This window comes from Annulohypoxylon maeteangense (assembly GCF_022496945.1).
Source record: "Annulohypoxylon maeteangense strain CBS 123835 unplaced genomic scaffold GGS22scaffold_18, whole genome shotgun sequence".
Taxonomy (NCBI): Eukaryota; Fungi; Ascomycota; class Sordariomycetes; order Xylariales; family Hypoxylaceae; genus Annulohypoxylon; species Annulohypoxylon maeteangense.
The window spans coordinates 178,182-205,598 of NW_025953265.1; the positions used below are offsets into that span (position 1 = coordinate 178,182).

The 27,417-nt window shown below is 46.7% G+C and overlaps 9 protein-coding genes across 9 annotated transcripts; 2 read left to right on the forward strand and 7 right to left on the reverse strand.

Moving 5' to 3' along the window:
* Positions 1 to 901: 901 nt before the first annotated feature.
* On the reverse strand, positions 902 to 2,226 carry GGS22DRAFT_54934 (uncharacterized protein). The gene is made up of 4 exons (XM_047967396.1): positions 2,021 to 2,226; positions 1,700 to 1,966; positions 1,322 to 1,639; positions 902 to 1,263 (listed from the first exon to the last, which is right to left on the reverse strand). The coding sequence occupies exons 1-4, from the start codon at positions 2,070 to 2,072 to the stop codon at positions 1,115 to 1,117; spliced, it is 786 nt and encodes a 261-aa protein (XP_047815514.1). The 5' UTR covers positions 2,073 to 2,226; the 3' UTR covers positions 902 to 1,114.
* Positions 2,227 to 3,855: 1,629 nt separating this feature from the next.
* GGS22DRAFT_196254 (pseudouridine synthase) lies at positions 3,856 to 5,587 on the reverse strand. Its single transcript, XM_047965802.1, has one exon. It carries the CDS (start codon positions 5,387 to 5,389, stop codon positions 3,947 to 3,949), a length of 1,443 nt encoding a protein of 480 aa, XP_047815515.1. The 5' UTR covers positions 5,390 to 5,587; the 3' UTR covers positions 3,856 to 3,946.
* A 198-nt stretch (positions 5,588 to 5,785) lies between these two features.
* GGS22DRAFT_171599 (oxidoreductase family protein) lies at positions 5,786 to 8,166 on the reverse strand. Its single transcript, XM_047962631.1, has 3 exons — positions 7,601 to 8,166; positions 5,990 to 7,461; positions 5,786 to 5,939 (listed from the first exon to the last, which is right to left on the reverse strand). Exons 1-2 carry the CDS (start codon positions 7,658 to 7,660, stop codon positions 6,454 to 6,456), a joined length of 1,068 nt encoding a protein of 355 aa, XP_047815516.1. The 5' UTR covers positions 7,661 to 8,166; the 3' UTR covers positions 5,786 to 5,939; positions 5,990 to 6,453.
* A 1,821-nt stretch (positions 8,167 to 9,987) lies between these two features.
* GGS22DRAFT_54981 (heterokaryon incompatibility protein-domain-containing protein) lies at positions 9,988 to 12,075 on the forward strand. Its single transcript, XM_047967397.1, has 2 exons — positions 9,988 to 10,308; positions 10,367 to 12,075. Exons 1-2 carry the CDS (start codon positions 10,108 to 10,110, stop codon positions 11,858 to 11,860), a joined length of 1,695 nt encoding a protein of 564 aa, XP_047815517.1. The 5' UTR covers positions 9,988 to 10,107; the 3' UTR covers positions 11,861 to 12,075.
* A 1,527-nt stretch (positions 12,076 to 13,602) lies between these two features.
* On the reverse strand, positions 13,603 to 15,041 carry GGS22DRAFT_171605 (DUF636 domain protein). Its single transcript, XM_047962632.1, has 3 exons — positions 14,331 to 15,041; positions 14,054 to 14,262; positions 13,603 to 13,971 (listed from the first exon to the last, which is right to left on the reverse strand). Exons 1-3 carry the CDS (start codon positions 14,446 to 14,448, stop codon positions 13,891 to 13,893), a joined length of 408 nt encoding a protein of 135 aa, XP_047815518.1. The 5' UTR covers positions 14,449 to 15,041; the 3' UTR covers positions 13,603 to 13,890.
* Positions 15,042 to 16,010: 969 nt separating this feature from the next.
* On the reverse strand, positions 16,011 to 17,855 carry GGS22DRAFT_181472 (uncharacterized protein; the record flags this gene model as incomplete). The annotated part of the gene is made up of 3 exons (XM_047963866.1): positions 16,011 to 17,276; positions 17,328 to 17,630; positions 17,670 to 17,855. 3 exons carry the CDS (start codon positions 17,853 to 17,855, stop codon positions 16,011 to 16,013), a joined length of 1,755 nt encoding a protein of 584 aa, XP_047815519.1.
* Positions 17,856 to 18,432: 577 nt separating this feature from the next.
* GGS22DRAFT_171607 (multi protein-bridging factor 1) lies at positions 18,433 to 19,635 on the forward strand. Its single transcript, XM_047962633.1, has 2 exons — positions 18,433 to 18,895; positions 18,953 to 19,635. Exons 1-2 carry the CDS (start codon positions 18,737 to 18,739, stop codon positions 19,253 to 19,255), a joined length of 462 nt encoding a protein of 153 aa, XP_047815520.1. The 5' UTR covers positions 18,433 to 18,736; the 3' UTR covers positions 19,256 to 19,635.
* A 20-nt stretch (positions 19,636 to 19,655) lies between these two features.
* On the reverse strand, positions 19,656 to 21,636 carry GGS22DRAFT_171608 (uncharacterized protein). Its single transcript, XM_047962634.1, has one exon. It carries the CDS (start codon positions 21,477 to 21,479, stop codon positions 19,941 to 19,943), a length of 1,539 nt encoding a protein of 512 aa, XP_047815521.1. The 5' UTR covers positions 21,480 to 21,636; the 3' UTR covers positions 19,656 to 19,940.
* Positions 21,637 to 22,719: 1,083 nt separating this feature from the next.
* GGS22DRAFT_191875 (uncharacterized protein) lies at positions 22,720 to 24,377 on the reverse strand (the record flags this gene model as incomplete). Its single annotated transcript, XM_047965178.1, has 2 exons — positions 22,720 to 22,964; positions 24,251 to 24,377. The coding sequence occupies 2 exons, from the start codon at positions 24,375 to 24,377 to the stop codon at positions 22,720 to 22,722; spliced, it is 372 nt and encodes a 123-aa protein (XP_047815522.1).
* Between the last annotated feature and the right edge of the window lie 3,040 nt (positions 24,378 to 27,417).

The following is a 27,417-nucleotide window of genomic DNA, read 5'->3' on the forward strand; positions in this document are numbered from 1 at the left end:
TACCCAGTATAATCTTCATAGAAGCTATGTAACGGCAACAGTTTGCGAGATCCATAGTGGAGACGTTGTAGCTTAACTGGACGGCGTCTTAGGCTAAGCGTAGTTACTTGCTTAGACAGCATAGAGATGGTAGAGAGCTTGGCCTGTAAGTATGGAGCTAATTGAGATCTGGTAAAGTACACGGTTAGCTTGATATCAGATTGATGTAGTTGAGCCAATTGTCCACAAAATTCAAGATCGATCAGAATTAAAGGTGGATTAAAGATCGAAATCGACCCTGTATTTAGATAAGGCTAGCTTGTATATCCAAATCTATTCTAAGGGCTTCCCAATAAATTCGGGGCTCACTAAGAATTCTTCATATTTCTCGTAGTGTTTGGCTGTACCAAATCATTGACTCATCCATCCCAATCCGGTACTGCCATAGATAGTGTAATGTAGAGCGGCCGTCTCTTCATATTGGTTATGTAAGCTGCCATCCAATTGGAAATGGCGTCGTGTGAATGTATCGTCCAGTGATTGGCTGTCATTTTTCACACGTAGTCGTCAAATTGATTTTTGACGAAAATAGCTCCGGTAGGGTGGTCCGTAAATAGTGACTCGAAGAACCCCGCCGTATTAGTTTTATGTTCGGAGGCTCGTACTCTAGGTACGGCGCAAGTCCGTAATCATGTAGATCCTTTGTCATCTTATGACAGCATCACCCAGTGGGGTCCACAAGTAGATCGGTTGCTGATCCGGTACCATCCATTGATCGCGCGAGGGGGAAATGACACTCGATTCCGAAAAACTTTTCCCTGTCGGCCGAATAGCGAAGCTGGGAATCCGGCAGGACGGTCGTGGTTGAACGGCGTAATTGTTAGGCTGGTAGGTGGATACGAAAGGGACAATTGTTCCCTATGATAAAATAAATTCAGGGCGTTTTTGCGTTTACTATTGTAAAAGAGGGGTATATGTAATCTCTGCGTAATCCTCCTGGGACGTTCTTCCATTTGAGCGAGTAGGCTCGAAAATGACGACCAGTTGTGGTCATCCTCGTTCCATTTCCACCGAGCGTCGGCAATGCTCGGCATGTGATATGTCCTGCATCTCGTTCCGATACGAGGATATATGATCAAAATTGACATCTCCCAATTTGAGAAATCTGGTGAACATGATCCAGAGTTGTTGGGGAAGCCTGGTATTGCATAGGGTACGTGTTCCACGGTTGAAAGTGGTAAGTCGGGTTGATGGGCATGGCGTTGATTTGTGAACATCCAAATTCTAAAAGTACTGAGTCAGAATCTCATATCTACCTTAATCTTGTGGAGTAGAGACATACCTGGCTTCATGCTTTCGAAACCGCTATCACTACGTTCAAATGAAGCAGTAGTAGGAGAGTGACTGTTCGATGGGAGACTAGATCTCTCAAGAGAGGTGGTTGGAGCGCTTGTGGAAATGTAATTACTTCCAAAATCATCTGTACCTCCAGATGAGGCAGGGCTTGAAGCGGTAGACGTTATAGAGTATGCTACGCTTGAAGACCACGGTTCCGTAGTGTCAGGTAAATTATGGTAAGCAGCCATGTTCTGTAAGATAGGGTAACTTGTAGCAGCATGAGGAAATGAAGATGGACGAGGAGGACTAGAACTGTGGAATACTACACGGTTGTTAGTGAGCTTACAGCAAGGATAAGATTGAATCAAGACGAAGGACATACCAGCCTGGTACGGGTCGTTGGCGTCGCTATTACGCAAACCCATAGATCCTCGTAGTTGGCGAACTTCTTCCTCGAGCGCCTCATTTTTTCGGAGTAAATTCTGAATGGTTTGGTCACGGTTTTGATGATTGCGAAGATCTTCTATCTCTCTTTCAAGGGTTTCAATATGTTCTTTTGTCCGTGCCCGAATTGCCCTTTGAGCTTCCCGGTCATTGGCACGCTTTCGTGCAAGTTGTGCAGGAGTAAGGCTTGACACGCTCCTGGTACCTACAACCAGCATGTTAATTCTATTTCCTGGTAAAAACAGATATTGAGACCAACCTTTGCGCTTTCCGCTCTTGGTGGATTCTGGTGCTGACATGTTGCCTGGCATCTCTAACGTGAATTTGGCGAAGGCCTGCTTTTGGCTTATGAGTGGGTAGTGACCGTGCCTAGAAGCACACGGTATACAGAATACCGATATAGTGGAAGATGTTCGTTGGAGTTAAGGTGAGTTCAACTTTAAGATTGTTTAATATCAAGAAGACAGCCCCTGGAGACATTACTCATGGGGAGGGCACATAATAAATAATGGGAAATAGATTACCTCCCCAGATGTAGCTACTGTATGTAGCCGCATTTCTGTAAGAAGATGGGTGGTGGGTACCATGAAGCTAATCTAGCACGATTCGAAGAGTTCTCTCACGGGAGAGTTGACGGCCGGGACTCTCCCTGGAATCGTAAGTATGCAAGTACGCAAGCTACCTATAACAACTAGCTTGTCAGTGTATTTTGAGATGTTCAACACAGTAATTGTGATACCTATGCATACGGTCAACTTTGAGAATATGCTGGATAGATATGTGTGGCGGCGTTGTGGCACACAGTTAAAATTTTTCGAGGGTCTCCCGTGGTGTACAACACAACGACTAACCCAAGTTTTCTGCTATCCAAGGGGCGGGCCCGAACGTTAAGATCCGCTAGGTACTAGCCCAGGAATCGTTGACAGCTCAACCCTGTCTCCTACCTGGAGAAGATACTAACAGCAAGGTTGGGGATAGTAAATAGACTTTGCGCTGCGTTATTAGTTGCAGATCGTTGATCGCGCACTCCTGGACATGGAAGCTCCGTATACAATTGCACGTTAGTATGAGGCGTGAGATGAAGAAGATGCGTTGATGTCCGGGAATGTGGAGCCAGACTCCGCGTGATGACCTCGAGGGGCGTAAGGTGGACATTCTAAGGGAAGCTTAGATGATATCTCAACGAATAGGAAGATATACCAGTCCAAAGAACACCCTTCTCTCACTGGTTGATGTCTCACATCGGTGAAAACAGTAAGTTTGCCATCACCCATGCCAAGATGATATTACAAGCCTTTGGGTGAAGATTACATACTGTGGACATGGCTTTGCGGAGAGCACTATCTCAGCTGCCTAAGTTAGATATATCTTCATGTAAGAGACACTGATCCCCTTAACATAGCCCAAAGAGACCTAGATAGCTAATACTGAAAATAAAAATTAGGCGATAGCTTGGAGAAACAGGAGGGTTTAGAGGATATGCCATATTCATTTGGCCTAGATTCGAGCCTAGACCTTTGTGTCTGATAACTAGGTACTAACTTGTAAGAGTTCAATTCAAACAAGCTGTCTTAGCGCTATAAGCAACATCTGTCAGGTGGATTGCGTAATGCGCCAGACTTGAAGGTAAAAACAGGCAAGAAGTTGAAAGGAATCTTTTCGTGAATGGTGGTGGTTATCAATGGACATTCGACTGTATGTTATCAACATCGAGACTTCCAAGGCTCATTCTAGCCCGTTTGTCATATGGTCGATGAGGACCATCTGAAGCGTTTTCCTGGCCTCATGTGGTATTGTTCTCTCTCACATCGAGGGCTTATAACTTAGAGATGCAGGTAAAGGGCATAGCCGAAGAACACTTGTATCATGCTGCAGTATCAAACCCAATTCCTCCGTACTCCCGAATTTGCGAGGTAGAAAATGCGGCGGTAGGCCACATCATACGAGGCCGTCTGCCGCACTCCGCAGCTGAGGCTAGGGTACTTAGGTACCATTCTGCTTAGGGCCTAGTAAATATGGTAGGGGAAGTTTATGCTATGCTGAGGTATCTATGCGTCTAGATCAGTCGGTTATTTCAAACGAATGCTAGAGCTAGACCATCTATTCGTCAGGATATGGCGGGGAAGTATTTGATATCTGAAGTTGGAAGGATGGTCATCCTGCCGTCTTTTGCTTCGACCGGAGGTTATGCTATTTCGGGGTTGACGTCTTTTACTGCTGATACCAACTCTTCCATGCCCCCCACCTCTGTAGGTCCCGACATGCCAGACGGGGGGAGAGCCCAGCCAGGGAGGGGACTGACATAACTCCAATCGCCGCCTGCATCTTCATATCGTAAACTATGCAACCACAGTGATAGTTCTTGCAATCCGGGGTCCGTGTATAAGGGAGTGTCGCAAACTTCACATAGCTCGCCAGACATCTTCTCTGCTTTCCTCTTATAATACTGGTCAACCATCTCGTCATGGTAAGCGACGGCGTCTGCAACTTCTTCTTTCCCCATGCGGTTGAGACGCGTAATGATGTCATCATCTGTATTTTCTAGGGCCTCGGGATCATTATAACCAAGGTTAAAGCCCCAAACCCTTTGATTAGCATAGATTGGATCATTTTCGATTGGATATCCTAGATGCTGAAGATGAACGCGGATTTGGTGAGTTCGACCGGTGACGGGAAGACACCGTACGATTGAATACCCCTCGTTTCGCAACCACGGCTTGCTCTTCCCCGCGACGATATTTTCTGCGTTTTGAGAATCTTTATCCTGTTCCGGTCCTTGAGGCGCACGTGGAGGGTAATATGCGAGCTTCTTGAAGACTGTCCGAGCCGTTTTCCCACTAGCTCGTACTCGGTTCAACCCAAGTTTGGGAGAGATCTGAAGTAAAGGTTGATTGCACACTATTTCCTCATCCGGAAAATTGCCAATCACTCTAGCGACGTATTCTTTTCGCACAGTTCTCTGCTTGATCTGTTCACTTAGACGGTCGGCGGCCTTTGGGTGTTTTGCAACGAACATGATTCCGCTGGTTAACCTGTCAAGCCTGTTGCAGGTATATGCAATCCATTCCGGACTCCTCTCGGCTTTCATGATTTCGATGACCGAATTAAAGTTATATCGTCCAGCAGGGTGAACTGGTATACCAGAAGGCTTGTTAATGACGATCATGTCATCATCCTCGTGGAGAATTCCAATAGGATCTGCTGTGACAGGAGGCTCGTGGCGATGTATCGTATGCGATACTAACTCTCCGTTGACGAGGATATGATCTGGGCTAGTCGGCTTGCCGTTGACGCATATTTGGCCGGTTTCCATGGCATTCTTATAATATGCTAATGGACGGTCTCTAAACTCGCTCTCGAATACGTCTATAAGTTTTCTCCCTCTCCATCGTTGTTTACACCAGGTCTTGTATGTGAAATGGTAGGGAGCAACACGTCGTAAACCATTTTCGATATAATATGGCTGTGGCGTAGTTTTTTCATTAGAAGAAAATGCATCTGACGATAGTGTTTCCTTCTTGTCCGTGTACTTTTCAGGTTCGTTGATAGTTAATGCTTCAATTTCGGGTGTAACAAGTGCGACAGATGTCGCTGCCGTAGGATTCAGCAACTCTGTAACTTGACTCATAATGGGCTAATGAAGCTGATTCGTCTACTTTTCCAGTGAAATTCTGACTTCCCTGATCAAGTCCTACTAATGTCGCAAGCACTGAAGTATCGCAAATAATTGTTTAAGAGATGGTAGGGTTCATAATAGCATCATACCGAGAGAATTGCTAGCTGTAGATCATCCCTGATTGTGATCTCGCAGGTTGGTGGGGTTCCGTGATATTGAAGATTGGCTGAGTGGGGACCAAGAAAAAAGTTGGCGGTGAATTCTGGCAATATTTGGATTTCAGTTAGATCGCGGAATGGACTAACCAAATTCCCGCTTATGAAACCTGAGAATTCTTACATAATCACGGCAAGTCAAATTGGGGTCAAATTACCACCTCGGCTTCCGAGAGCCGCTTTAACTAAACTTTTATCTCTACATCCATCGTTCGCTCACATTGGCTACATTAGTCACACAGTCTTTTATTTCCACTTAATTATCTTCAGCCATGGCTGTAGGCAAGGAATTAAAGACTAGAAGTCGAAAGGACTACCGTTTCGTACTTGAGTATAGGACAAGATGGTGCGCCCTCAAAACCGAAGCTCACCAATTATCTGTCTAACAATGGATAGGAACGATAACGACATGTATGATCATATGAATAATTCAGTCTATAACTTCCTGTCCGTAAGATCAGCAATCCTTCACATATTCCTACCTAACTTTAGAGATAAACCAGTTTTGATTCTGTGATTAATTCTTATTTAATCGATTACTGTGCTCTTCACCCACCTACATCAGTTCAACATCCTCTAATAGCTCAAACACATTGCGACTACTTTTCACCCATCTCATACCCTAAAGTAGCCGAGCTCTGCTTGCGCGTCAATAAGTTAGGGAAATCCAGCGTCGTCTATGAAGTCGCATTGTTCGAGAAAGACGTTGATCAGGTCAAGGCCGTCGGCGAATTTGTTCACGTCTTTGTGGATCGCGCCACTCAACGGCCGAATACTACTAATGGTATGAATAATCAATTACGACAAGGACTCGAGAAGCTACTTGTGGGGCCAACCTCTAGTAAATTATAGCAGCAGCCGCTATACGAAATGCTGATACACCAACTTCTGGCGCGCCCCATCCTGATCACCACTCGTCAGCATCTTCTCCATTAGCTCCAGGTCTCCAAGGGCTAGTTCAGGTGTCTGGTTCGGGTTTGGTATTCCCGACAAGATAGACTCTGCCCAAGCGTGCACTTCTTCCTTGACTCCGCTACTCCTCTCGAAAACCTTTTCCTCTATTATCGCATCTTTACCAATCCCTCGGGTCGTCACTACTTTAGCTCCTTCCGCCTTCACAACACCTTGTTCAGTCGCGACGTGGAACTCGAAAGCGTCCATTGTCGTCCCCACAGATGTGATATACGAGCCCACCACACCAGACTTTGTCTTCAGCACAGCGTTGATAGAGTCCACCGGAGGCAAGTGGCTAGATACCAACGCGGTATTGGCTACTAGACTTTCGACCGCATTTTCAGGCCCTAGCAGTTTTCTGAGGGCGGCTGTGAAGTGCACACCCCCATCAAGGAGGAATCCACCCTGGTATTCAGGCACTGTGCGCCAGGGAGTGTTGTAGTATTTGTTCTCCTTCGCCATCATCGAGTTCAGCCTTACAACGAAGCCTGTCACCTTGCCAAGCTTCTTGATCTGCTCGGCGCCATAAGCCCAACCTTGGAGAAAACGGAAGTTCTCCGCAATGGCGAATGACGCGTTAGTCTCGGCCGAGACCTTCTTGTAGTATTCGATAAGCTTAACCGCAGTAGCGACATCCTTAGCGATCGGCTTTTCTGCAAGCACATGCTTTCCTGCAGCCAATGCCTTCTCGATATACGAGGGTTGATCTACGATTGGCAGGGCAAGGATTACTCCAGATATGTCCTCGCGTTTGAGGATGTCCTCGTAAGCTTTGCCCTCTCCCGAATCAGTCGAGTACAAATCCACAGAAGAAGCAGCCTTGCTAGGGATTTCCTTCGCGGCATCTTCCGCGGTCTTACGGGACCGAGACCAGATTGCCTTGATATCTAGGAGGGGAGATGCCAGAGCAGCAGGCTAGTTACATGTTAGCTAAGTCACGATTTAGAGCTCTAGATCTATCCGTTGAGATCGCGTAGATCTTGCTTAGCTTAACGCTGAGGTTCTAGTGAACCATTGAGATGGATAGAGCCACAGATACCCCGAAAATACTCACTATATGCTGCTCCTTGACGAAAATCCCCCCACCAATGATTGCCACTCCTACGCGATCCATATTTTCCGAAAATTCGAACTCCAGATGTCAGTTAGGATAAGAGATACGTATTGATTATTAATGCAAAAATTCTTTTTTCAATAGCGACAGGAAAGAAAACGAAGAAACTTCAAGTCAAGTGCTTCTTTAACATAGCCCTGATTTTAGTTGCGAAGCCGTACCCTTTTATTATCAATCTCCGCTCCATCGGAGCGCCTAATTCGGTATCTCTAACAGCCCCGCTATTGGATTGGCCCTCGATGCCCCTCTCATTCTTGGGGCGGCGTTATAATCCGACGTCAACCGCATAGGTACCAAGACTGAGGTCACCGGCGTGACGCATTCATAATCAGGAAACCTGCCGCTCAATTACGCCATGCATTGAATTAATAATGATGCAGTTTCCACAGCATAGATCTACAACACGGAAACCCCAAAAGGATCATAGCCGCCACTGCGGCCAAGCCATGTTTCACACGGTGCGTGGGGGTAAAGGGAGGCAGATACCTTCTAGTATAGAGGTAACGATAAAAAGAATAATTAAAGAAAAGATGTGATATTCAAGGAGAATTACCATAGCCCAAGTGTTCTACTATACTCCAATCAAGAATACGCGATATTAAACCCTGTTAACAAAAGATAAGCCGCCTTCACTTACATATGGAAGTCAATGATTCAAGTAAAACATCCCAATCTACAAACCCGAAATTCTTCCTCACGTCCTCAAATAATTGAAGACAGCAACGAAAAAAGAAAAAAAAAAAAAAAAAAAAAAAAAAAAAAAAGTGTGCAATGCTTCACGTCTAGCGCAGGGCTTTCATGCTCCCCTATCCATGTACATGTTTCGCGTCCAAGACTAAAAAAAAGCGTCTTGACACAAGGCGACATGCTGCCCTCTCTGTAATATGGGTATATGCTTCGAAAGGCCGGAGCCAATCAGGCGGCATAGTGCCTTGATATGAACAAAAAATTTGTGCAACCTTTATTGTCTGCTGGTCCTACAAGAGGATGCAGACAGGTGCTAAGTTTGGGGTCCTTGGTCGTGGTGGGAGCTTGGCTCGATCGAAATGGGGAGCGCTGAATTCGGTTGGGAGGGAGGATTGTCGGTCGAAGAGGAGGATTGTCGGTCGAAGAGGCGGTCGGACTCGAGCAGGCGGGAGTAGGCGGGACCGGGACGGAAGACATCGGTCAAGGAGGGAGGAGGGAGGTCGGTTGGGAGGTGGCGAATAGTAAGAAGAGTATACTTCTCCTCAGCATACTCGGAATAAAAATATTTACGGATTTTAGAAGATAATAATACTAGGGTTGCGGATAAGAAGAGTGAGTATACTGAGGAGAATGGCGAGGATAAAAATGTCTAGGTTGCCGAGAGTAAGACGTGTACACTTCTCCCCAGCATGCTCAAAATAAAAATATTTGCGGATTTAAAGAAGATAAGGATACTAAGGTTGCGGATAGTGAGAGCGAGCATACTGGGGGGAATAGTAAGGATAATAATATTTAGGTTGTCGAAAGTAAGAAGAGTGTACTACTCCTCAGCATACTCGGAATAAAAATATTTGCGGATTTTAGAAGATAAAAATACTGAGGTTGCGGATTATAAGAGTGAGTATACTGAGGAGAATGGTCGTAGAGAAATGAGGATGAGCCTAGATGCCTAGTTAGTATCATATCCATAGTTGGCCTAGATGGTTTGGTTAGTATTAGGAAGAGGTGGATAAAATAGAAGTAGAAGGGTATGAGGTCGAAGATTTGAAGAAAAAAAGTGTGAAGAAGGAAAGATAGTTTTCAGAATTTGAAGAGGGGAGCCGAAATTATATAGTGTCGGGTACGAGAGGAGTGATTAGAGGAGTGATATGATCAGTACAAAATAAAAAATGGCGGTTGACCGAATTAGGCAACGAGAATAAATCGTGGGAGTTCACGAAAGTGACGCCGGCTACAATCAGTAAAAATAGTAGAATTTACGTACCTAAATCAATAGAGAGGAGTATATATATCGTACATAGGCACACTTATTAAGCTCATGTGGTTAAATATGTCTACTTATTAAAATACATCATCGGTTCCTGAGTACATAAACAACCCCTTTTAAGCCCCTTTTATTTGATTGGCTAGAAATTGTATATAGTTGTTGATTTATGTACATTGATACTTCGATACTATAGGTACTTAGACATCTGCTTCCAGTAGGTAATCCATGGATGTCATTGGGTATATCAGTATGTACCTATGTATCATTGTTTAGAATCACCGCCACCTTACGGATCGTCGGCGCATAGGGGGTTTATCCGATATGCAGGTAGGCCAGGTCCACCTCGTCAGACGCAGCCTCATCCATTGCTAACATCACAAACAGCCAGCACACAAGTTTATGTTGATATTCCTCTTTCTATACTTGAAGATTCGGTACCGCGTTTAAAGACGAATACTGATAGTGGTCACATAAGTTCTTTTTATAATCTGACATGCGGCTTCTCAATGTTCACGAGTTGGTAATCAACGAATACCAGCAAGATATTCCACCATATGCCATACTTTCGCACACCTGGAGTGACGATGAAGTCTCATTTGTTGATTTCGTTGAAGGAAAAGCTCCATCCCGAAAAGGATACTATAAGATCTTAGGTTGCTGCAAACAAGCCATCTACGATGGTCTCGAATATGTGGTACGTATGGGTTGATCTTACTTCTAATTTCTCGCACTCCAGATTCTAATAAAAGTAGTGGATCGATACTTGTTGTATAGATAAACGCAGCTCGGCGGAGCTCTCCGAAGCTGTCAATTCCATGTTTAATTGGTACCGAGATTCAACTGTCTGTTATGCCCATCTTGAAGATGTTCCAAGCAGAAAAATGGGGGAATACAGGAACAGTTCGACAGGCTATTATTGTTCTTCAAGCTTCAAACACATCCGCTGGATAACTCGAGGATGGACTCTGCAGGAGCTCATAGCTCCATCAGTTCTCGTGTTCTTCACGTCTGATTGGATTAGTATTGGAAGTCGAGATGAACTCAAACATGTTATTGCCGAGATCACCCACATAGACCCTGATTTCTTCCTCTATGGACGACTAAGCGACTTTAGTATCGCTCGCAGGATGTCTTGGGCATCACACAGGCAAACCTCTCGAATCGAAGACCAAGCTTATTGTTTGCTGGGACTCTTCGGCATTACCATGCCTCTTGTTTATGGCGAAGGTAAACGCGCGTTCGTGAGACTCCAGGAAGAAATTATTAAGGAATCAAACGACCAATCTATTTTTGCTTGGTGCCCTAACGGACTGGGGTATCAAAATTCCAGCTTCGTTGATCCCATTCAATGTGGTCTTCTGGCCCCATCCCCTCTCTATTTCGCTACTTCTGGGAGTATTGTGAGGTGCGGGAACAGTAACCGCGTACGGTGTATAAACGAGGATGATGAGGATGAGTCGCCATATACAATAACCAACAGAGGCATTCAAATATCCTTGCCAATAATTGAACATCGATTCGGGGATGGGCTATCTTTTACATTCTTACAAGGAAAGGGACCATATATTTATCCCTCAATGTTCGAGCCATCACATACAGTTGCTGTTTTAAATTGCCGATTCACGAATCCTCGATCTCAGATTGTGATATTCCTCCGAGAAGATAAAAGAGAGCAAAGATACGTTCGAATGCTCCACAAGTTTGAACTTACCGAGCTGCCCCAAATCGAGATTAGAAGAGTAGCTATGAAGAAACAAATATTTATACGGGCCCGCAATGCATTGGATACTATACCACTGTGGCTAAGATCTAAGAGTGAAAGAATCGTTATCATCGAGGCTTTGACTAGCTACCCATTATCCACCTTCCAATTCATAAAAGTCGAACCAGAAATTCGGTGGCAACGTCAGGGAACGGGGGCTCTATTTCTATATACTCATAATCTAAACGGGGTCGTCCTCTTATTCCGAAACCCCGTAGGCGAAGCATTGCTTCTCCTTATAGATCCATCGGCCTACAGCTTTCCATTTAACAATGGTGTTCATCTCGTTCATAGTTTTGGAATACCGGACAATACAGACTTATCCCAATGTTGGCAAGAATACGATCGAGGCACTCTAAAATATAAAAAATCTCCAAACGGTCCTCTTTCTATACGCCTTATCGCAAGACAAGCCGCACATGCGTATATTATAAGGCTGGAATTAGCCACCGAATTGGACGTCTCGGATACCACTATGAAATAATATTGTCCTGATTTAACTATGGGCATCTAGGGTCATTACAATCACTTCCTAAATGTTACCTTTAGCATAACGTAGCAATATAATTCGGTGGCCGGCAGTGCGGGTAATCTTGCCGCCCAACAACATAGAGGCGTGCCCAATTGGGACGAGGATACGATATGGCCGGGTCTAGACTCGGTGCTGTGCCGTCGGAACAGAAGCTTGAATCACACGATACCCAGGTGTAGGAAATTCGAGTTAGCTGCCTAATGCGACGATGGAGGCTGGTGTAAAATCTCGCAGTATTACATTTCACTCACTTACTTTTCCTTGAATCATTTCTTAGTCGAAAGGCAGGATAGAAGGGCAATCACCAACAAATCACGACACCAACTTTTCCAAACTCTACCAGTCCCACACCAAACTCGCACAGCAACCTCACCAAGCAAAATGAAGCTCCGAGCCTCACCCCTCCTGCTCCTCCTAACCCCCCACCGCACCCTCGCCCAAGACATCAACGACCCCTCAACATCGTACATAACCTCCGTCTGCTCGCCCGCCACCCCACCCGACCAATCCGCCGCAGCGCCATGCGTCGCAATCCAAACAATCGAAACCGCCTGTCTCCCCAACGGGACCTCGTCCCTCGCCCTAGAAGCACACGCGCAATGTCTCTGCCACGGGTCCTATTTCGCAGAATGGCTCGGCTGTCGACGATGTCTACGCCAGCACGGCGCGCTAACGCCGCAGAACTACACGTACTACAGCAGCGTGCTCTCGCTCGCTAGTAAACAGCTATGTACCGGAACCCCGACAGCCGCGTTCGCGACGTTGTTTACGGAAGCGCAGTACGCGGTACCGCAGCCGACGGCGGATGGGGGACCGCAGGTGGGCGATCTGAGGAGTGGCGATGCGGCGGTGAGTTGGTATTACACGGCGAGCGGGCAGCAGGGTCCGGGGGTGATTACTGGGAGTGCGACGGCGGCTACGACGCGGGTTTCGTATTCCGCGCCGTATAGGGTTTCGGAGGCATCGGGGTCGGTGGGGACGAGTGGGTCGACGGACGCGGGTGTGGCTGCGAGTACGACGGCGAGTACAGAGGGCGCATTGGTGACTTCGGGTAGTTCGAGTAGTCCGACTAGCTCTAGTAGTATTGCGGCAGCTACGGGGGTGGCAGGGGGTGCGAAAGGGGTGTTGTTCGCAGCAGCGGCGGTGGGTGGTGCGCTGGTGGCGGCATTGTAGGGGGGATCATGATACCCTAACGACCTACTATCTACTATCCACCTAATGTATAATGTAGACAATCTAATATCTACCTCCCTATCTATCTACATAATTAGCAAAAGGAGCAAGCGACGATAGACCGGGAGTCTCTTACCTAAGAACGTGCTCAGGGCCAAGGCAATATATTTATACCCGGAGAACCCACCTTGGCTAATGGCGTAATATATTTACATTACCTATCCCACGTCGAGTCCTTACTCAACGCAGTATAACGGATTACTGTACCTGTCTGGGTGATATAGCGCGCTCCCCTCCCCAGATACCTTGATGGCCAACCTTGCTGGCTGATGACCGAGACTGGCCAATCATACCGTCTGCACTGCCTCGATAGCTCAGCAATATACCTGCTCGAGTCTAGACGATCGGGATGAGTTCGAGTATATGAAACGACCTTAGATCTCGTGCGGCCCCGCGGCTCCGCGGCTGTGCCTGCGTTAGCTTGCTTCGGAGACGGGGAGGCCACGTGTGAGCGCGGTTAAATTCAACTTCACCTCATTGCGCCGGATGTGATATTCCCGGACCTTATTCTTAGGATCGAAGCGAAAGACATCTTCACATCATCATTCCCTCGCCTAACTTTAGGTGACAAGTACTTGTATAAGGAACTAGCATGAAGGGAAAGCTTCGCCGAGAACACATAATAGCGCTTCAAGTTATGAATATCTTTCAATTGACAATATTCTAAACCCCAGGTATCCCTATACTCCACGAACAACACTCCGCTCAAACTTTTATCCTGGCTTCGATCCAATCGATCCGAAAGCCCTCTACTGGGGCATATGCTCGAACGGCTTCGCGAGGTGTTCCTGGCAGAAAGGTAGCTTGCCGACAGTCCAGATCTCGGTGTCCTATCATCAATTGAACTCATTAGTTTATGTCTTTCATCTTTATACCCCACATCACGATATATTACGTCAGGGCAGAACATACAGGCTTCAAAGCTTTCCGGTCGGCTTCACTGAGGGTACCGCCCTTTAGGGCGATGATTGGGGGCGCCGCCTCGGGGTCGTGTGCGATCGGGGATCCGCACTCGGGACAGAAGACGCGATGGACAGGCTTGCCGGAGGAGCCTGCCTTGGAGTAGCTCTTAGTCGTGCCGGTGATAGTTAGCTTGTCCTTAGGGACGACGACTACGAGGGCTATTTGCGTCGTGTTAGACTTGTGGTTTCCAGACGAATGAGGAGCGGATAGAATGGTATGAACTTACAGTAAGTAGAGCCCGTCTGACGTTGGCAGTCGTCGCAGTGATCGTAACCAACGACCAGAGGATCGGAATCGACGGTGTACGTGACGGCGCCGCAAAGGCAGTGACCTGAGAGACCCATTGTGCTTGTGAGGTTGGTTTCTTGTGTGGTAGGAATGGCTTCTTCCGAATATGAGTGATTGTGTTGGAGAATATCACAAAAGAAACTTGAACGAGGACTCGACCCCTTTATATATACATATAACTGACGGATGGCTATAGTAACCGAGGCGGAGGTCAAGTAAAACCCGAAGCATGCACAAAGACTCCTATGACATACCAAGTCTGCCCAGCTAGGATAATCGACTCGAAGAGCTCCCCAGTTCTACCATGCATGCAGGCAGGCATAGTAGGCAATCAATGGTACCAGATTGGCGGATTCATGCCACCTCTGTTATCACTCTTACGTGTAACAGGTTCCCATAATGACGATTACTAACTACCTTGTACCTCAACATGCTGACATATGTATAGCCAACCGGAGACAGGTTTATGTATCCGTTATTAGTAACGAAACATTACATGTAGTCAGTTAGTTAACTATCCCTAGAACTATTGTTTCTTTCACCTTCTCCGGGGTAGAGAGCTTCGGTTCCTTGCCGGTGGGGTTGATAGTTGATAGCTTAAAGGAGGAAGGGTTGTCAGTTAGGTAGCGGGGTATGCGTCCTATTACTGTTAGACTACGTCAGGGGCTAAGCTTATGTCCTTAGTATCGGATCTAAAGTCTTACAGCCCTACCCTTGAATATTGGTAGCCGTACAAATACTGCCCCAACATACTAAAAGCAAGTTGCAGAGTATGTACTTGTACATGTTTATGATCTATCAAATGATGTCCGCCGTGGCTTTCTGATCTGTTCTTACGAGCTAGATCAAACCAATTCAACCAGTCAGAACGTTATCACAGATAGCCATGGCTTGCAACAATGATGCTACCAAGGTTATATGAAACAATGGGATCAATATTGCTGTTGTGGTACAACAGTGTAGGCGAGAAGAATGTACCAACCTACAAGCCACATGGAGGTATTTGTCAAAGATCCTAGTCCGAGCTCCGTCGTCCGAAGCCACCAACCTCCACCTTCTAGCTTGAAAATCAAATACCAAATGTTTGATTATCTTCCCAGGTGGATATCCGGCTTATGAGTGGCTCTTTGTATTTGGAATAACTTGCGGGTAACCTGCGTTTGCCGATAATCGCGCTTCTGCCGGGTACTGCATCACAGCTTGCAGATGAGGTGCCTAAGCTGAACCGCGCGTAACAGACCTGAAAATCCTCCAAGGATCTTCATCCGTGCCCCCAATGCCACCATCGCGGTTCCCAGTGGATCTTGCGGCTAAACCATCCACTCCACGAATTGGTGTTTATCTAGATAGATAGATCCTCATTGTGTTTAGTGCCATTGAAACATGCGCCGCTCGTATCATATTGACTTATTTGCTCCTTGATCCAACTTCGATCGCATACCGACTATTCGGCCTCATATCGGTGAACATGTTGGTTCATGTGCAAGATCAATGCAACGTCCAAGTCGAGTGACACTTACAATGGGGTGACTCTGAAAGGTATTACAAATATATCCTTGAAAGTGATAGATCGGCTCGAGTAAAGGTGGAGGTTATTCGCGACACCCTGGCAGAACAACTAATAAATCCTTAAACATGCCCAGGCTAGCGACAACTGGAGAATAAGAGTTTCAAGCCAGAGGATATTCAAATTGCCCATAGCAATCCTTTCGGCAATGAATAATCTCAATATCACTGATCGATAGGCATTGAGTGATTTGCTATCCTCATGAGCCAAAAAATATCCATCCATGGACGAAAGTCGAAAACCTCGAATATCTTCTCGAGGATAAATGCTAGTGCTGGTCTGACTCGAAGTCAGAGGCCGCTCTATTCGTTCGGGTCTCCGCCGCAAGTTCTTTATGAGTGTGAAATACCCATAATCCAGATAACTCGTGGTTTGGAGCGGCATCGGTACCGATAGCTTGACGAATAGATTCAGCAATAATTTTGGTTCCGATACCCATATCGTATGACTCTCGTTTAGCTCGGAAAATACAGCCTCGAAATCGTGAGCATAATGAATAAATCTTGAATAAAATTCCGGGGTTAGGACCTTGAATTCCATTGTTTCGGCAAGACGAAGACTTTCCTCGTTATGGTCTGACATCAGCGATTCGGCCGGCGCATCTGCAACACCACTAGGAATGTATTTCACAATTAAGGGGTCACGCGACTCTTTGACGAGATGCTTCAGATATTTCCTGAATAACGGCTCGAGTTGACGTTCCGTTGCATCAGCGTGTCTTCCAATGCTTGTCTTGAGTGGTTCAGGCCGATACCAGACGTGAAGCCCTCTCCGAAAGAATAAGGCTGCCGCTTCTTTCACGATCCTAGGGAAAGTAACGAAGCCAACCCACCACCAAGAAGCTAAAAATTTAAACTTCTGAAAAGGAGTCATCTCCGTGGGGTCGATGGCATCACCATCTGAGAAGATACGGGCAACCAATTTCGCATGCTCTTTCGTGGATATCAGATTGATCGTGCAATTGATCGGACCTCGCCCTTCCATATTCGAGGATAGTGGGTCATACGCGACCACCGAATATGCTCCCTTTCTCGAATTAAAGGGAGACACATGGAAATCCTTCTTCCAGGTTTTCCGTATGGGCTTCGGATCATTAGGCCGATGGTCCACAGATGCTTCTACTAGCTCCTCTGTGCTATCAGCTGTTAAGAAATACATCCGTCTTTCGTCAAATGTATTATTAACCTCAAGAACTATCGCTGCCAAGCGTCTCTCGGCGGAATAAAGGTACCAAAAAGATACAGGGTTGAAATGGTAACCCAGAAATTTCGCAGCAGTAACCAAATACGCGTATGGATATAGAGAAGTATCGACATCCTGATTTACATTAGCTCTAAATACTCTCAAGTAGAGGGGAGGCTGATGTACTTGAGATTTAAGGTAATCATCTAGCTTGCCTCTCAAACCCAGATGACCGTTACCTCTTTCTAGGTAGTCAGCAGCATTAACTTCATACCAGCCTTTTGCGCCCGTGCCGTTTTGGTCGTTTGATATCATACCGCCAGCGGCACCGGACCAACCGACAGGGATCCCAACTAAAAGATACGAATAAACGAAAGAATGCTTCTTAGGGAAAAATCTTGTATGTGTTGTTGTACAAGGGAACAACAAAGGCCGCCCTGGGCCATTCCACACTGACAAGTCCATTACTCGACTGGTCCATCGCGAGTACTTGGAATAAGCGAGAAAAGATACACATGCCGCAGCTACTAGCACGAGTATCTCGATTTGTCGAGCTTGATAAGTCTCGCGAAGATTGAGGTCCGGAAGGCTACTTCCCCAGAGAAAAGCAAGGAGGAACAGGAAATCTCCAAGGCCTCCAATGGTGAAGCAAACCCATAATGCAGTTGCTCGCAGAATGGCGGCATATGGTGACATCCCAAGAACGATATCCATCTAGAGAACACCAACTCGCTAGAACTCCTCAACCCGTTTGATTCGAATTCGTACTATCATCCCAATATTTTTGGTATTAATTGAGGAGATTGCCCAGCCTAAATCATTGCTGTCTGAATCATAACAGCACAGACACCTGACCGTATGATTGTTTATCCTAAGAATGGAAGTATTCATGCATGTCTATGGTGTTTGAGACAATCCCCATATGTATCTTATCGCTTATCTTATCTAGGCGGTCGGACTGTTGAGGTTCGGTATGAATCATCGATTGAATTTAACAGTGAAGGTTATTCGCCCAAATCATGATGTAGACAGATAGTTTGAATTGGCGTCTATTGTTAAAATATTTCTATTTCGATATTCAATAAAGAAAGAAATAAAAATAACTAGATGAATACGCTTAATAAGCTTTAGGCTTTAAGAGTCAATTGAAAAAGAATACCTACAGAAAGTCCGTTTCAGTGAAAAGCAGGGGCAATGGTTCGGTGTTAAGACCGTCAAGGTTGCCTCTCCGATTGAGTCAGCGGGCAGCGGCGGCTCCGCTTTCAGCCCACCCAACCCACCTTCCACCATCATTCCTTCGCCTTCCACAGCCCCAAAAAGGACATGTATATCATCCATTGACCTCACGAGCGCTTTCTCAGTCCAACTTCTTTCATCCAAACACCATACAAATCGATCGTTCGTGATATACACAACAACCCGAACATCCAGACCCGTTTATAACCTGACCAATCGTACCAATCCCATATCCGACCGTTGGGACGCAATTGCAATTGCAAATTAACATTACCCCGCCAGAAACGAAAAAAATACCTAACCAAGGTGCATAAGCAAAGACAACAGCCTCAACCCCAAATCGAACAATATCATTCAAAATGTCTGAAGAGTGGGATACCGTCACCAAGATTGGAAGCAAAGCCCGTGGCGGCGCATCTCAACGCGAGACCGTCGTGCGCGGGAGCTCAGCCCTAAACGCCGCGAAGCGCTCCGGAGGAGCTATTTCAACTGAGAAGAAGTACGCCACCGGTAACACTGTAAGTCCCTCATCTCCCATCCCTTAATAAACATAAACTAACCACCCCCTCTCTCAGGTCGGCAAAGGCCCCGAAGGCCAACGCCTAACGAAAGTAGACCGAAGCGACGACATCATCAAACCGAACACCGTAGGCAAGGAGGTCGGCGACGTGATCAGCCAGTCGCGGCAGAAGATGGAGCCGAAGATGACGCAGAAAGATCTCGCGACAAAGTGCAACACAACACCCTCTGTGATCGCTGACTTCGAGCGCGGCACCGCCACCCCCGACCAGAAGGTACTCTCCTCTATGGAGCGCATCCTCAACGTCAAGCTCCGCGGCACCGGTATCGGCGAGCCCAAGTTCAAGTCCAAGAAATAAGAGAAACGCAGTGAACCTTACTGAAAGGATGATCCCAACCCATCACTCGGTAACCCTAAGAGATATAACCAGGGTGTTCGCGAGTATGTAAGGGATGGGAAGACGATGATCTGGTTGATATTAATCAGATCACAGTCGAGTTGCTTGTATGATGAGATTATTTAAGAGGCTCAACGGGGATCGGGATGAATGACACATAGCAATGTCATATATCTCACCCCTTTAGCCATATACGGCTGAGCTGCGTAGCATAGCACATGCGTGGGTCGGCTTCCGTTGCGAAGGAGAGTCGACGACGGATCGACTCTCGTGCATTCCGCTGCTTTAGACAGGAAATAGAAAAAGTTACCATTAAAACATATACGTTCTACATTTATGTCACATTCTAGTAACACTGATGTTCTGTTTAAATTTCACTATATTAGACCCGTGATTTGAGTCTCTTGGGGTTTCCTATGCTAAGTTCTCCGTGATAAAACATGCGATGCTTCGACCAGCGTGTCCGTTCATCATTTGACTATGTGGTATATCCCATCTCAGCAGTAGAAACGCAACGCAACGCAATGCAATGCTGGCTTAGAAAAACAAATTCGCCCGACACCGTTCAGTGAAGCTCATCTCCCTCCCCTGATCATCCTCATTACCACATCCACTCATGGACTGTAATGTATTATGTATATCGCTCTTACTCCCGTCCAAGTAAGCCTTGAACCCGACCCTCCACGTCCGCCTTACTCAACTGTCTATCCGTTTCCACAACCACGTTCTCCCGTCCACCAATCGTGATCACGCGCACCCACTCCGGTGCCACCTCACTCGCTAACAACCGCAAGCAAGTAGCGCCCTCCTCCTTCGAGATCCCCATGCGGAACGAATCCTTCAGCTTTTCCAGCGTAGCTGCCATCGAAAACGATACTCTGCTACCCCCTTGGCCGCCTGCTCGGCTCAGCATGCCCAAGCAAGCGGCGACTTCGGACGCACGCTGCAGTGCCGCTCTCCGCTCGATCTCAGCTTGTGAAAGTCCGGCGGGCAAGGCAGCTTTCTGTAGGGACTTTAGGCGAATGCGGTCGAGCAGGCTCATCTTAGATCCGTCTGCGTTGGTCATAGGTGTATCGGCACTGGGTTGTGTTGGTTTCTTCTGTGCCTTGTTTTCTTTCTCCTGCTTCTTCTGAGCGATGCCGAATTTGAGTTCCTCGAGACGCTTCTGGCCCTTTGCAAGTACGGGGGCCGCTTTGGCGACAGATTCGCAGACGGTGACGGGCGCCTTTGGTAGTGTGCTCGAAAAGGCTGAAGAGTCTGTTTGACTGGTTGCTGTATATTGGCTCCAGAGGCCTACCAGGTTCTCGCGGAATACATTGTTGAGCTTGTCTTCTTCGAGCGGGCGACCGCCGCGTTGCTGCTTAGCATCGATCTCGATGCAGATTTTGCCGCGTCCATAGTTCGAGAGAGTAAAGAGTGGGTTAGACTGCGATGAGAGGGTCAAGACGCCGAGGCAGATACGGATGTCCCCATCCGTAACCTTCTTCTTGCCCCATGCGCGTGCGACATTGGGACATAAAACGCGCAGGTCCGCGGGGACACGGTATCCATTGTGAGCGTAGTGTAACGTGAGGGTTTTAAGAAGGGCGGAGTGCAGATCAAGGAGAGCTAGGACCTCATCGGGAAGTTGGTCGGCCTTCGACGTGGTTGGATCGCAGTCCTCATCGAAGTCCGAGTAGACGGTGATCGGTGTATCGGCCGTGAGAGGAGAGGAGCAGCGAGATGGTGATGATTCGAGACGAAGTCTCTTGAAAAGAGCGCCAGCATTTATGGCCGATTCATCCGAGTCAGAAACACTGGGGCTTCGTACTCTCTTTCTTGGCGTTGGTTTCGGGCGGACCTCCTTCGACGGACGACTACGACTGGGTTTGGCAGGAGTCACGACCTTCGCTGATTTGATGGCAGGACGTGACTTCTTGGTTGGCGTCTCATCAGCTAGGTCCTCTTCGACGCTCGGAACTATCTTTCGCTTTCGGGAAGCAGGTGTAAGTGCTTCGATAGTATTGCTCTTTTTCGGTGTAGAGGAAAGAACATTCTCCTTTTTGACGTCTGTCTTAGTAGTGGGTGTCTTGGACACGCGGGTGAAGCTGCTGAGGTTCGACGATGCATGCTGTTTAGTACTGGGTGTTTTTGCTTTGGTCAATGTCGTCTTCAGACGTTGCTGCTTGACAGCAGGACCAGCCATGATGAAATGTACAATGTCGGTGTCTGTTGCAATTGTTTACCCTCTTTCTTCTTTCCCCTTAGAGTGTTCGTGAAGGTATAGCGAAAACTCGCAGAGCCCGAAAACAATTGATGGTTCTTTCTGCGTTAATAAGAAAGTAGGCAAGCAAGTAGGGGTTAATTAATGTACAACATAAATGGAAGGTTGAGTATGAAGTACGTATGAATTGGCAATGATAAAAATTGTGTCAAAACAAACTATGCACAGTCAATTGAAGTTGAGAGAGAAAGTATTATTATGACAGGAGGCTAGCCCCATAGCAAGACCCACGCGTAACAAAAGACGCGAGAAGCCACTACTCGAGACATCAGGCGCGACGCGCTTCAGGAACGCGTTAAGTGGACTAAATATTCCCGATTAGGAAAGACCCTACAATGCCAAGACTTTTTGAAAAGAAAAGAGAAAGTGCAACACCCACAACACGGACCCCAACTCGGTACCTCGAAAAATCATAGCCGAGGGAAAAATGTGCATATGAATTATTTTAATTTTTGTTTGTTCTTGGAGAATGCATTCGCATATTATTCTCCAGCTCTCCATTGGTGACGTTACTATTTTCTTAGGGCTTAACATTCGGCAGTCCTAATGATCTTCTCCAGCATTCGCGCTAGACCCGTTCTCGTTTAATTCTCTATATTGACGACGCTGCAGATGTACGAATGTAGATGCGGAATTTGACTTCCGACTACTTGCGATCAATTTCCGACCAACTTTCACTTCTCTTAGCTGCAATTCATTAACTTCTAACTCATATCCCGAGGCAATATTATTACTTAAAAGTTGTGCCAATGTTGTATCAATTATCATACGAATCTGGTGCTACCTATCCCTTAGGAGAGTTTGGCCTACCGAGATGTACGTGGCTGAGAGTGATGGCTCTCATATGGCACTAGTGAATAGAACTGATGAATGGGATCGCGAACTGAGGGCCGCCAAGGCCACCTCAACCAGAGCAAAGCTATGAATCCAGCATGTTTCCACGAACCAGAGTTCTCCTTCCCGAAAACACACGCCATGCCCCTAGACTTTTGTGTAGACCGATTATCTTGTTTCCCTTATGCCCTTACTAATTCACATCCGTAAACTCCCGAGCAATAAACCAGTGAACCCCCTACCGATACAGACAGACACGGAGATGAGAACATGGAGGTGCCGAATGCCTCACATGTTAGTGTTGCGCGACCCGCGTCGAGCATGTCAATCAATGACGAAGGGTTCGCTGCCAGTGATCCGGGTGGAAGCTCACAGGGCTAGGCGGCGGCGGTGCCGGAACATCCCAGTCACGCTCTTGAATGGTGCGGATAGGGGTAGCTCGTTGGTTGTCCTTGGCCGCAAGAGTGGCATTCAGACTCGTGAAAAGGTCTGTAGAAGAGTAAGGCCGGAGGCTCTTGCGAGGCGGCGTTACCGGAATGGGCGCGGCAATTTGGCTAGGCATGTTGAAGTCTTCTGCGACGAGAGTTAGGAATTACGTTGGGTCACGCGAGTAGCTTCGAGCACACATGCGGGTAACTTACAATGTGACTATGACTCTAGAATGAATGATGAGAAAGAATCAAGTGAGACCGCGATAACTTCCAAGGTTTCGCACTGCAAAGAAGAAATAATCTATGGTTGTAGTTGCGTTGGTAAGCTTTTGGAAGTATGTCGAAAGCTTGCCTTGATATTGACGGTTGTAGTTGTTGGTGGGAAGAAGTGTGGAGTGTGGAGTTAGAAAATGTTATGTTAGGTAGAAAGCTAAGATTGGTGTAATATTTATTAAAGTTTGTCGAGGGTGGATAGAAGATGGAAGATTGAAAAAAGTTTGCTCGAAAGTTGTCGTGGTGACGAAGCAAGAACAGTGGGAATTAGATATAGATATATGAGATGGAAGGTGCCAGTACCCAGTGCCGGTTACAGGACAAGGGACTAGGCAGCTAGGGCCACGATAAAATAAAGTATTAAGAAACAAGCGGAAAGGGCGGTCGGTGGGTATGCGTGTAAGTCGTGTGTACACTTCTGTGTACAGTTCAAGGTTGTGAGTACAATCGTATACAATCGTGCACACACACACACAAGTGTACACCAATAATAAGACCAAGTCCCTGACTGTGCGGCGACCACCCCACGCGAAATAGGTCTTAGCAAAGCTGATGCCGAACGGGATGAATTTCACGGGTGATAAGAATCGATGCTTCTGGCGCCCTTCCGTCCAAGATGTCAGATCCCGAAGCTAATTTGACCACCGGTGGATGTGGGCTCTCGGTTAGGCAGGTGAAATCACGTCGGCAGGATGAAGAATGAGGAGCTAAGAAGATAGTAGTGAGGAGTTGACAAGCTGGGCAAATAGGTTTGAAGTTTCTAAAGTGTTTGGCCAGATTAGATGTCGCACTCCAAATATATGTCCAGATATTCGATGTTGACGTGGATATATTGGGGATATTGGGGGTGTAAGTGTGTGGGAAGGGGGCTACGATACGAACCTTGAACGTTGGGAAAGGTCACAGGTATTTATTGATTAAGCCACATAAACTGGTGAATCTGAGACGAGACGAAAGGAGAATCCATTAATGATTTCCCCGGCACTATGTATTACTGGGCATGAATGTCTGATAAATTAATACCTGGGGAAGTTGTACACGAACAGCTGCTGGCCATGTTCTGACCCCAGATTCACTCATTCCGGGGAGCCGTCACTCAAGCAGCATTCGTTGACATAATGTCTGGGACGTCCACGCCATGCGTGAGGCACTTACCTATTCGAGCAATGTCCGTACTGGGTACAAGGGATAGTATGGGGAACAGGAACCAGGGCAGCAAGGCTATCGGGATTTTGGGGGGCAACGGACCCAGACAGACGGGCGGGAAGTTGTAGAGGTACATGGTAGATCTATTGAAATAATCGCATGACATGGCATGTGTTTTTTCATAGGCATTCTATTAGAAATAATCGGCACAACTGGCACGTTGATGACATGAGCGAAACGTTAGTAGGAATGATGGAATGGCAAATGGGTAGTATCGTGGCCTAAGCCTTGCGTTTTCCAAGAAGCCGATGCGTCTGGGTAAGATTATGTATGTTTTTTTTATTTTTATTATTATTCTTGTCCTTCTTGTTCTTCTGCACCTCTGTAACTTTTACCTTACGTGGCAACGAGTTGTAGTAAGATTCCTGCGAGGATATTTTTGATTAATGTGTAAGGTACTAGGTAGGTAAATCGTAAGCCCTCACTTCGGAGTATTGTAAGCGATAAATTCAAACACGTAGCGCACCAAGAGAACGGTTGGCCGAGATTTCAGCTAGGTACAGAATCCTGATGGATCGGTGCTGGCGAGATTTCACGGAGTCGACCTAATAAAAGTCAGGACCTGGGACCTAGCTAGGGGATGACGGATCTGGGGGCCGTTACGTGCTAACATCTGCTTGGGTATTACAACAACCTGGGCATAGAAGCCCTTGGAGACTTTCGGAATATGGCAAGATGTCCAGGAGACCGACCCTAATGAAGCTACTCAGGGCTGAAACGAGAAGAATAGGAGGATAAGTGCCGCTAGTTGAGTTTCCTTTTTGTACACGTATACCGTAAAAAGTAATCCGTAAACCTTCTCCCGAAAGTGCCTAGCTTTATTCTCTTCACCTTTTCATTAGAGCTCATCCAAATTCAAAAGTGCCTGTAACAGGCAAATAACCCGCAGATGGCTCAAGTCACGTTTTTAAGCACTCGAGATGGTGTCGTGTGCTAGCTACTATATTGAAATATGACCGGTAGTAGATGCTAGGTAGGTACTATAGGAGATAAGAAGCATCCATATAAACGAAGACTGACGTAGATATTGATACCTAAATAAATAGGAAAAGACTCGTATATGTCGGTGTGCATAACGGCAAGTATGGTTGGATAATAAAATCCCAAGTTCCAAGTTTCGAGGCTCTCTTAAAAAGAACTGTGCGTTCTGTGCGTTCTGTGCGTCCTGTACTGCGTATGCCCTGTGTGTCGTAACCATGAACATTTAATGCGAAATGATAATTGACGAACCAATACGGTCCATTTTAGGACCGAGACAGCGAGGTTTGGGGGTCGCTGGCTGGCTGGCTGGCTAGGAAATTTGCGAGGTTGCGCCGCGCCTCAAATTGATGAAAGCTTCAAATGTTCTTAGCACCTACCTAGGTAGGCACTTAAAGAATTTATTTGGGAAAGCTTGAGATTATGAAAGTTGCATGTCCCCAATTAAACTCCAGTTGGAAATGATTGGACTATCCCGTCCTTCCCCGGGCTGTCCGGTCTAAAACAAGCGGGGCATTCTGTGGGGTAGAATGATTCAAGCGGTGGAATGGAAGCTCGAAAGAAGGAGCCAAGTGCCTAACTTTCAACACTTTCCAAAAGTTATCTTATTTTGTTAATATTTTGTTCTCTCCCACAAATTTGGGGGGCATAAAAGCCATGTGGAAGGCAAGGGCTCATTAGTGGCGGGAGTGGATTATTATATGGGTCGACCAGGGCTTTAACGGGTAACTATGTACTTACTCCAGGCAGTTCCAGGCTACCCGGACCCAGCAATCCCAGCGATTGCCACCACTATGGCACCCCCCCCCTTCTTCCCGTTCTACGCACCCGTCTTATTCAATCTGTTAATCCTCACCATTCACTTCAATGGTTAACGTTACGGGCTATCTTCGTACTCAACGCCCAAAAACTACCTTACCCAGCCTGGGCGTCGATCAATGATCAGCGGTTTCTTCCCGTGGAAAACCCGCTGTAGCCATATGAATTTACAGCTATTTAGTGTCGTATCGGACGAGATTTGATTAATCTTGTTACGAGATTAAAAAGAATGGTTTCTCCCTCAAGCCGTCATAAGAATCACCGGCACACGAACGGCTAAGATACTCGGATAGTAGATACTCGAATAAGAGTGTAACAACGAATAGTAAGCTCGGTTATTATCTCTATTCCCAGTCCGAGTCTACTACGTACCTACCAGGTCCTACCTACGCAGCTAGGCAGCTAGGCTAGAAAGGTTTGAATTGAAGATGATTCCCTATGCGAGAAAAAGTCTATCATCTATCATCTGGCACCTAACTATAGGGATAGGGATAGGGATAAGTGCAGTGCCCAGACGGGCCAATATTTCTACCAAATTATCCTGTTTGCTACCATTTAATATTTCTAGTGTTAGGCTACCCCTATCCTACTGAAACGGAGGGCTTACTAGTTTGTAGTAGTCTCGCAAATCATGGCGGCCCGTTGCCTAGTGTTGTGCCTACGTAGGGCCAACACATGCCCTACCTAGGTACACACCACCGCTTGCTGCAAGATCGTGTTAGCTGAGTCCAATTATTTGCCTGCCGTGCCTACAGTACCGTAGGTACCTACGGAAGCGCCATTAAGGTCTTTGCTAAAATACTTGGGGGTATACCTCCTTATTTAGCTTCCGAGCCCCGCCTTTGTAATCCTTCGAATAACAATCTATGTTGGGCTTTGTGCAATAACATCATCATCCCACAATCTGACAAAGCTTACAGGATCTCGTTGACTCACAAAAGATCCCATTCCCGCGCCTAGATGATCCGTGGGGTGCGTGTGTAGCCATCCGCGAGAACACGGAGAGGTGCCTAACCATCTCGGACTTCGGTGAGACAATCTCCTATTTGTCTCTCCATCCAGGTACTATTCCTCTTATCATGAATTACCTATTCAAGACGATAGATCTGGGATATGGTGCCGAAAGCTCGAGTTGCATGTCTTAATTTGAGCAGCACGCCACATCAAAGTTCTCAAGTGACAGTCAAAGATGTAGTAAATATATCAAGGTATAGGGGGGTAACGTATCCTGTCGTTGAGAACGAAAAACGGCCAACTATTTCCTAGCCCGAGACCTGCATTCGTGCAAAGTCTGTCCCCGGACAAGTTTGCTTTCTTCA

Coding starts and splice junctions, on each gene's coding strand:
- GGS22DRAFT_54934 (XM_047967396.1), bottom strand. CDS start 2,072: ATGCCAGGCAACATGTCAGCACCAGAATCCACCAAGAGCGGAAAGCGC. Junction 1,967..2,020: donor CAAGAGCGGAAAGCGCAAAG/GTTGGTCTCAAT, acceptor TGCTGGTTGTAG/GTACCAGGAGCGTGTCAAGC. Junction 1,640..1,699: donor CAACGACCCGTACCAGGCTG/GTATGTCCTTCG, acceptor ACAACCGTGTAG/TATTCCACAGTTCTAGTCCT.
- GGS22DRAFT_196254 (XM_047965802.1), bottom strand. CDS start 5,389: ATGAGTCAAGTTACAGAGTTGCTGAATCCTACGGCAGCGACATCTGTC.
- GGS22DRAFT_171599 (XM_047962631.1), bottom strand. CDS start 7,660: ATGGATCGCGTAGGAGTGGCAATCATTGGTGGGGGGATTTTCGTCAAG. Junction 7,462..7,600: donor TCGTCAAGGAGCAGCATATA/GTGAGTATTTTC, acceptor ACATGTAACTAG/CCTGCTGCTCTGGCATCTCC.
- GGS22DRAFT_54981 (XM_047967397.1), top strand. CDS start 10,108: ATGCGGCTTCTCAATGTTCACGAGTTGGTAATCAACGAATACCAGCAA. Junction 10,309..10,366: donor ACGATGGTCTCGAATATGTG/GTACGTATGGGT, acceptor TAATAAAAGTAG/TGGATCGATACTTGTTGTAT.
- GGS22DRAFT_171605 (XM_047962632.1), bottom strand. CDS start 14,448: ATGGGTCTCTCAGGTCACTGCCTTTGCGGCGCCGTCACGTACACCGTC. Junction 14,263..14,330: donor TCAGACGGGCTCTACTTACT/GTAAGTTCATAC, acceptor CGACGCAAATAG/CCCTCGTAGTCGTCGTCCCT. Junction 13,972..14,053: donor ACCGGAAAGCTTTGAAGCCT/GTATGTTCTGCC, acceptor AATTGATGATAG/GACACCGAGATCTGGACTGT.
- GGS22DRAFT_171607 (XM_047962633.1), top strand. CDS start 18,737: ATGTCTGAAGAGTGGGATACCGTCACCAAGATTGGAAGCAAAGCCCGT. Junction 18,896..18,952: donor AGTACGCCACCGGTAACACT/GTAAGTCCCTCA, acceptor CCCCTCTCTCAG/GTCGGCAAAGGCCCCGAAGG.
- GGS22DRAFT_171608 (XM_047962634.1), bottom strand. CDS start 21,479: ATGGCTGGTCCTGCTGTCAAGCAGCAACGTCTGAAGACGACATTGACC.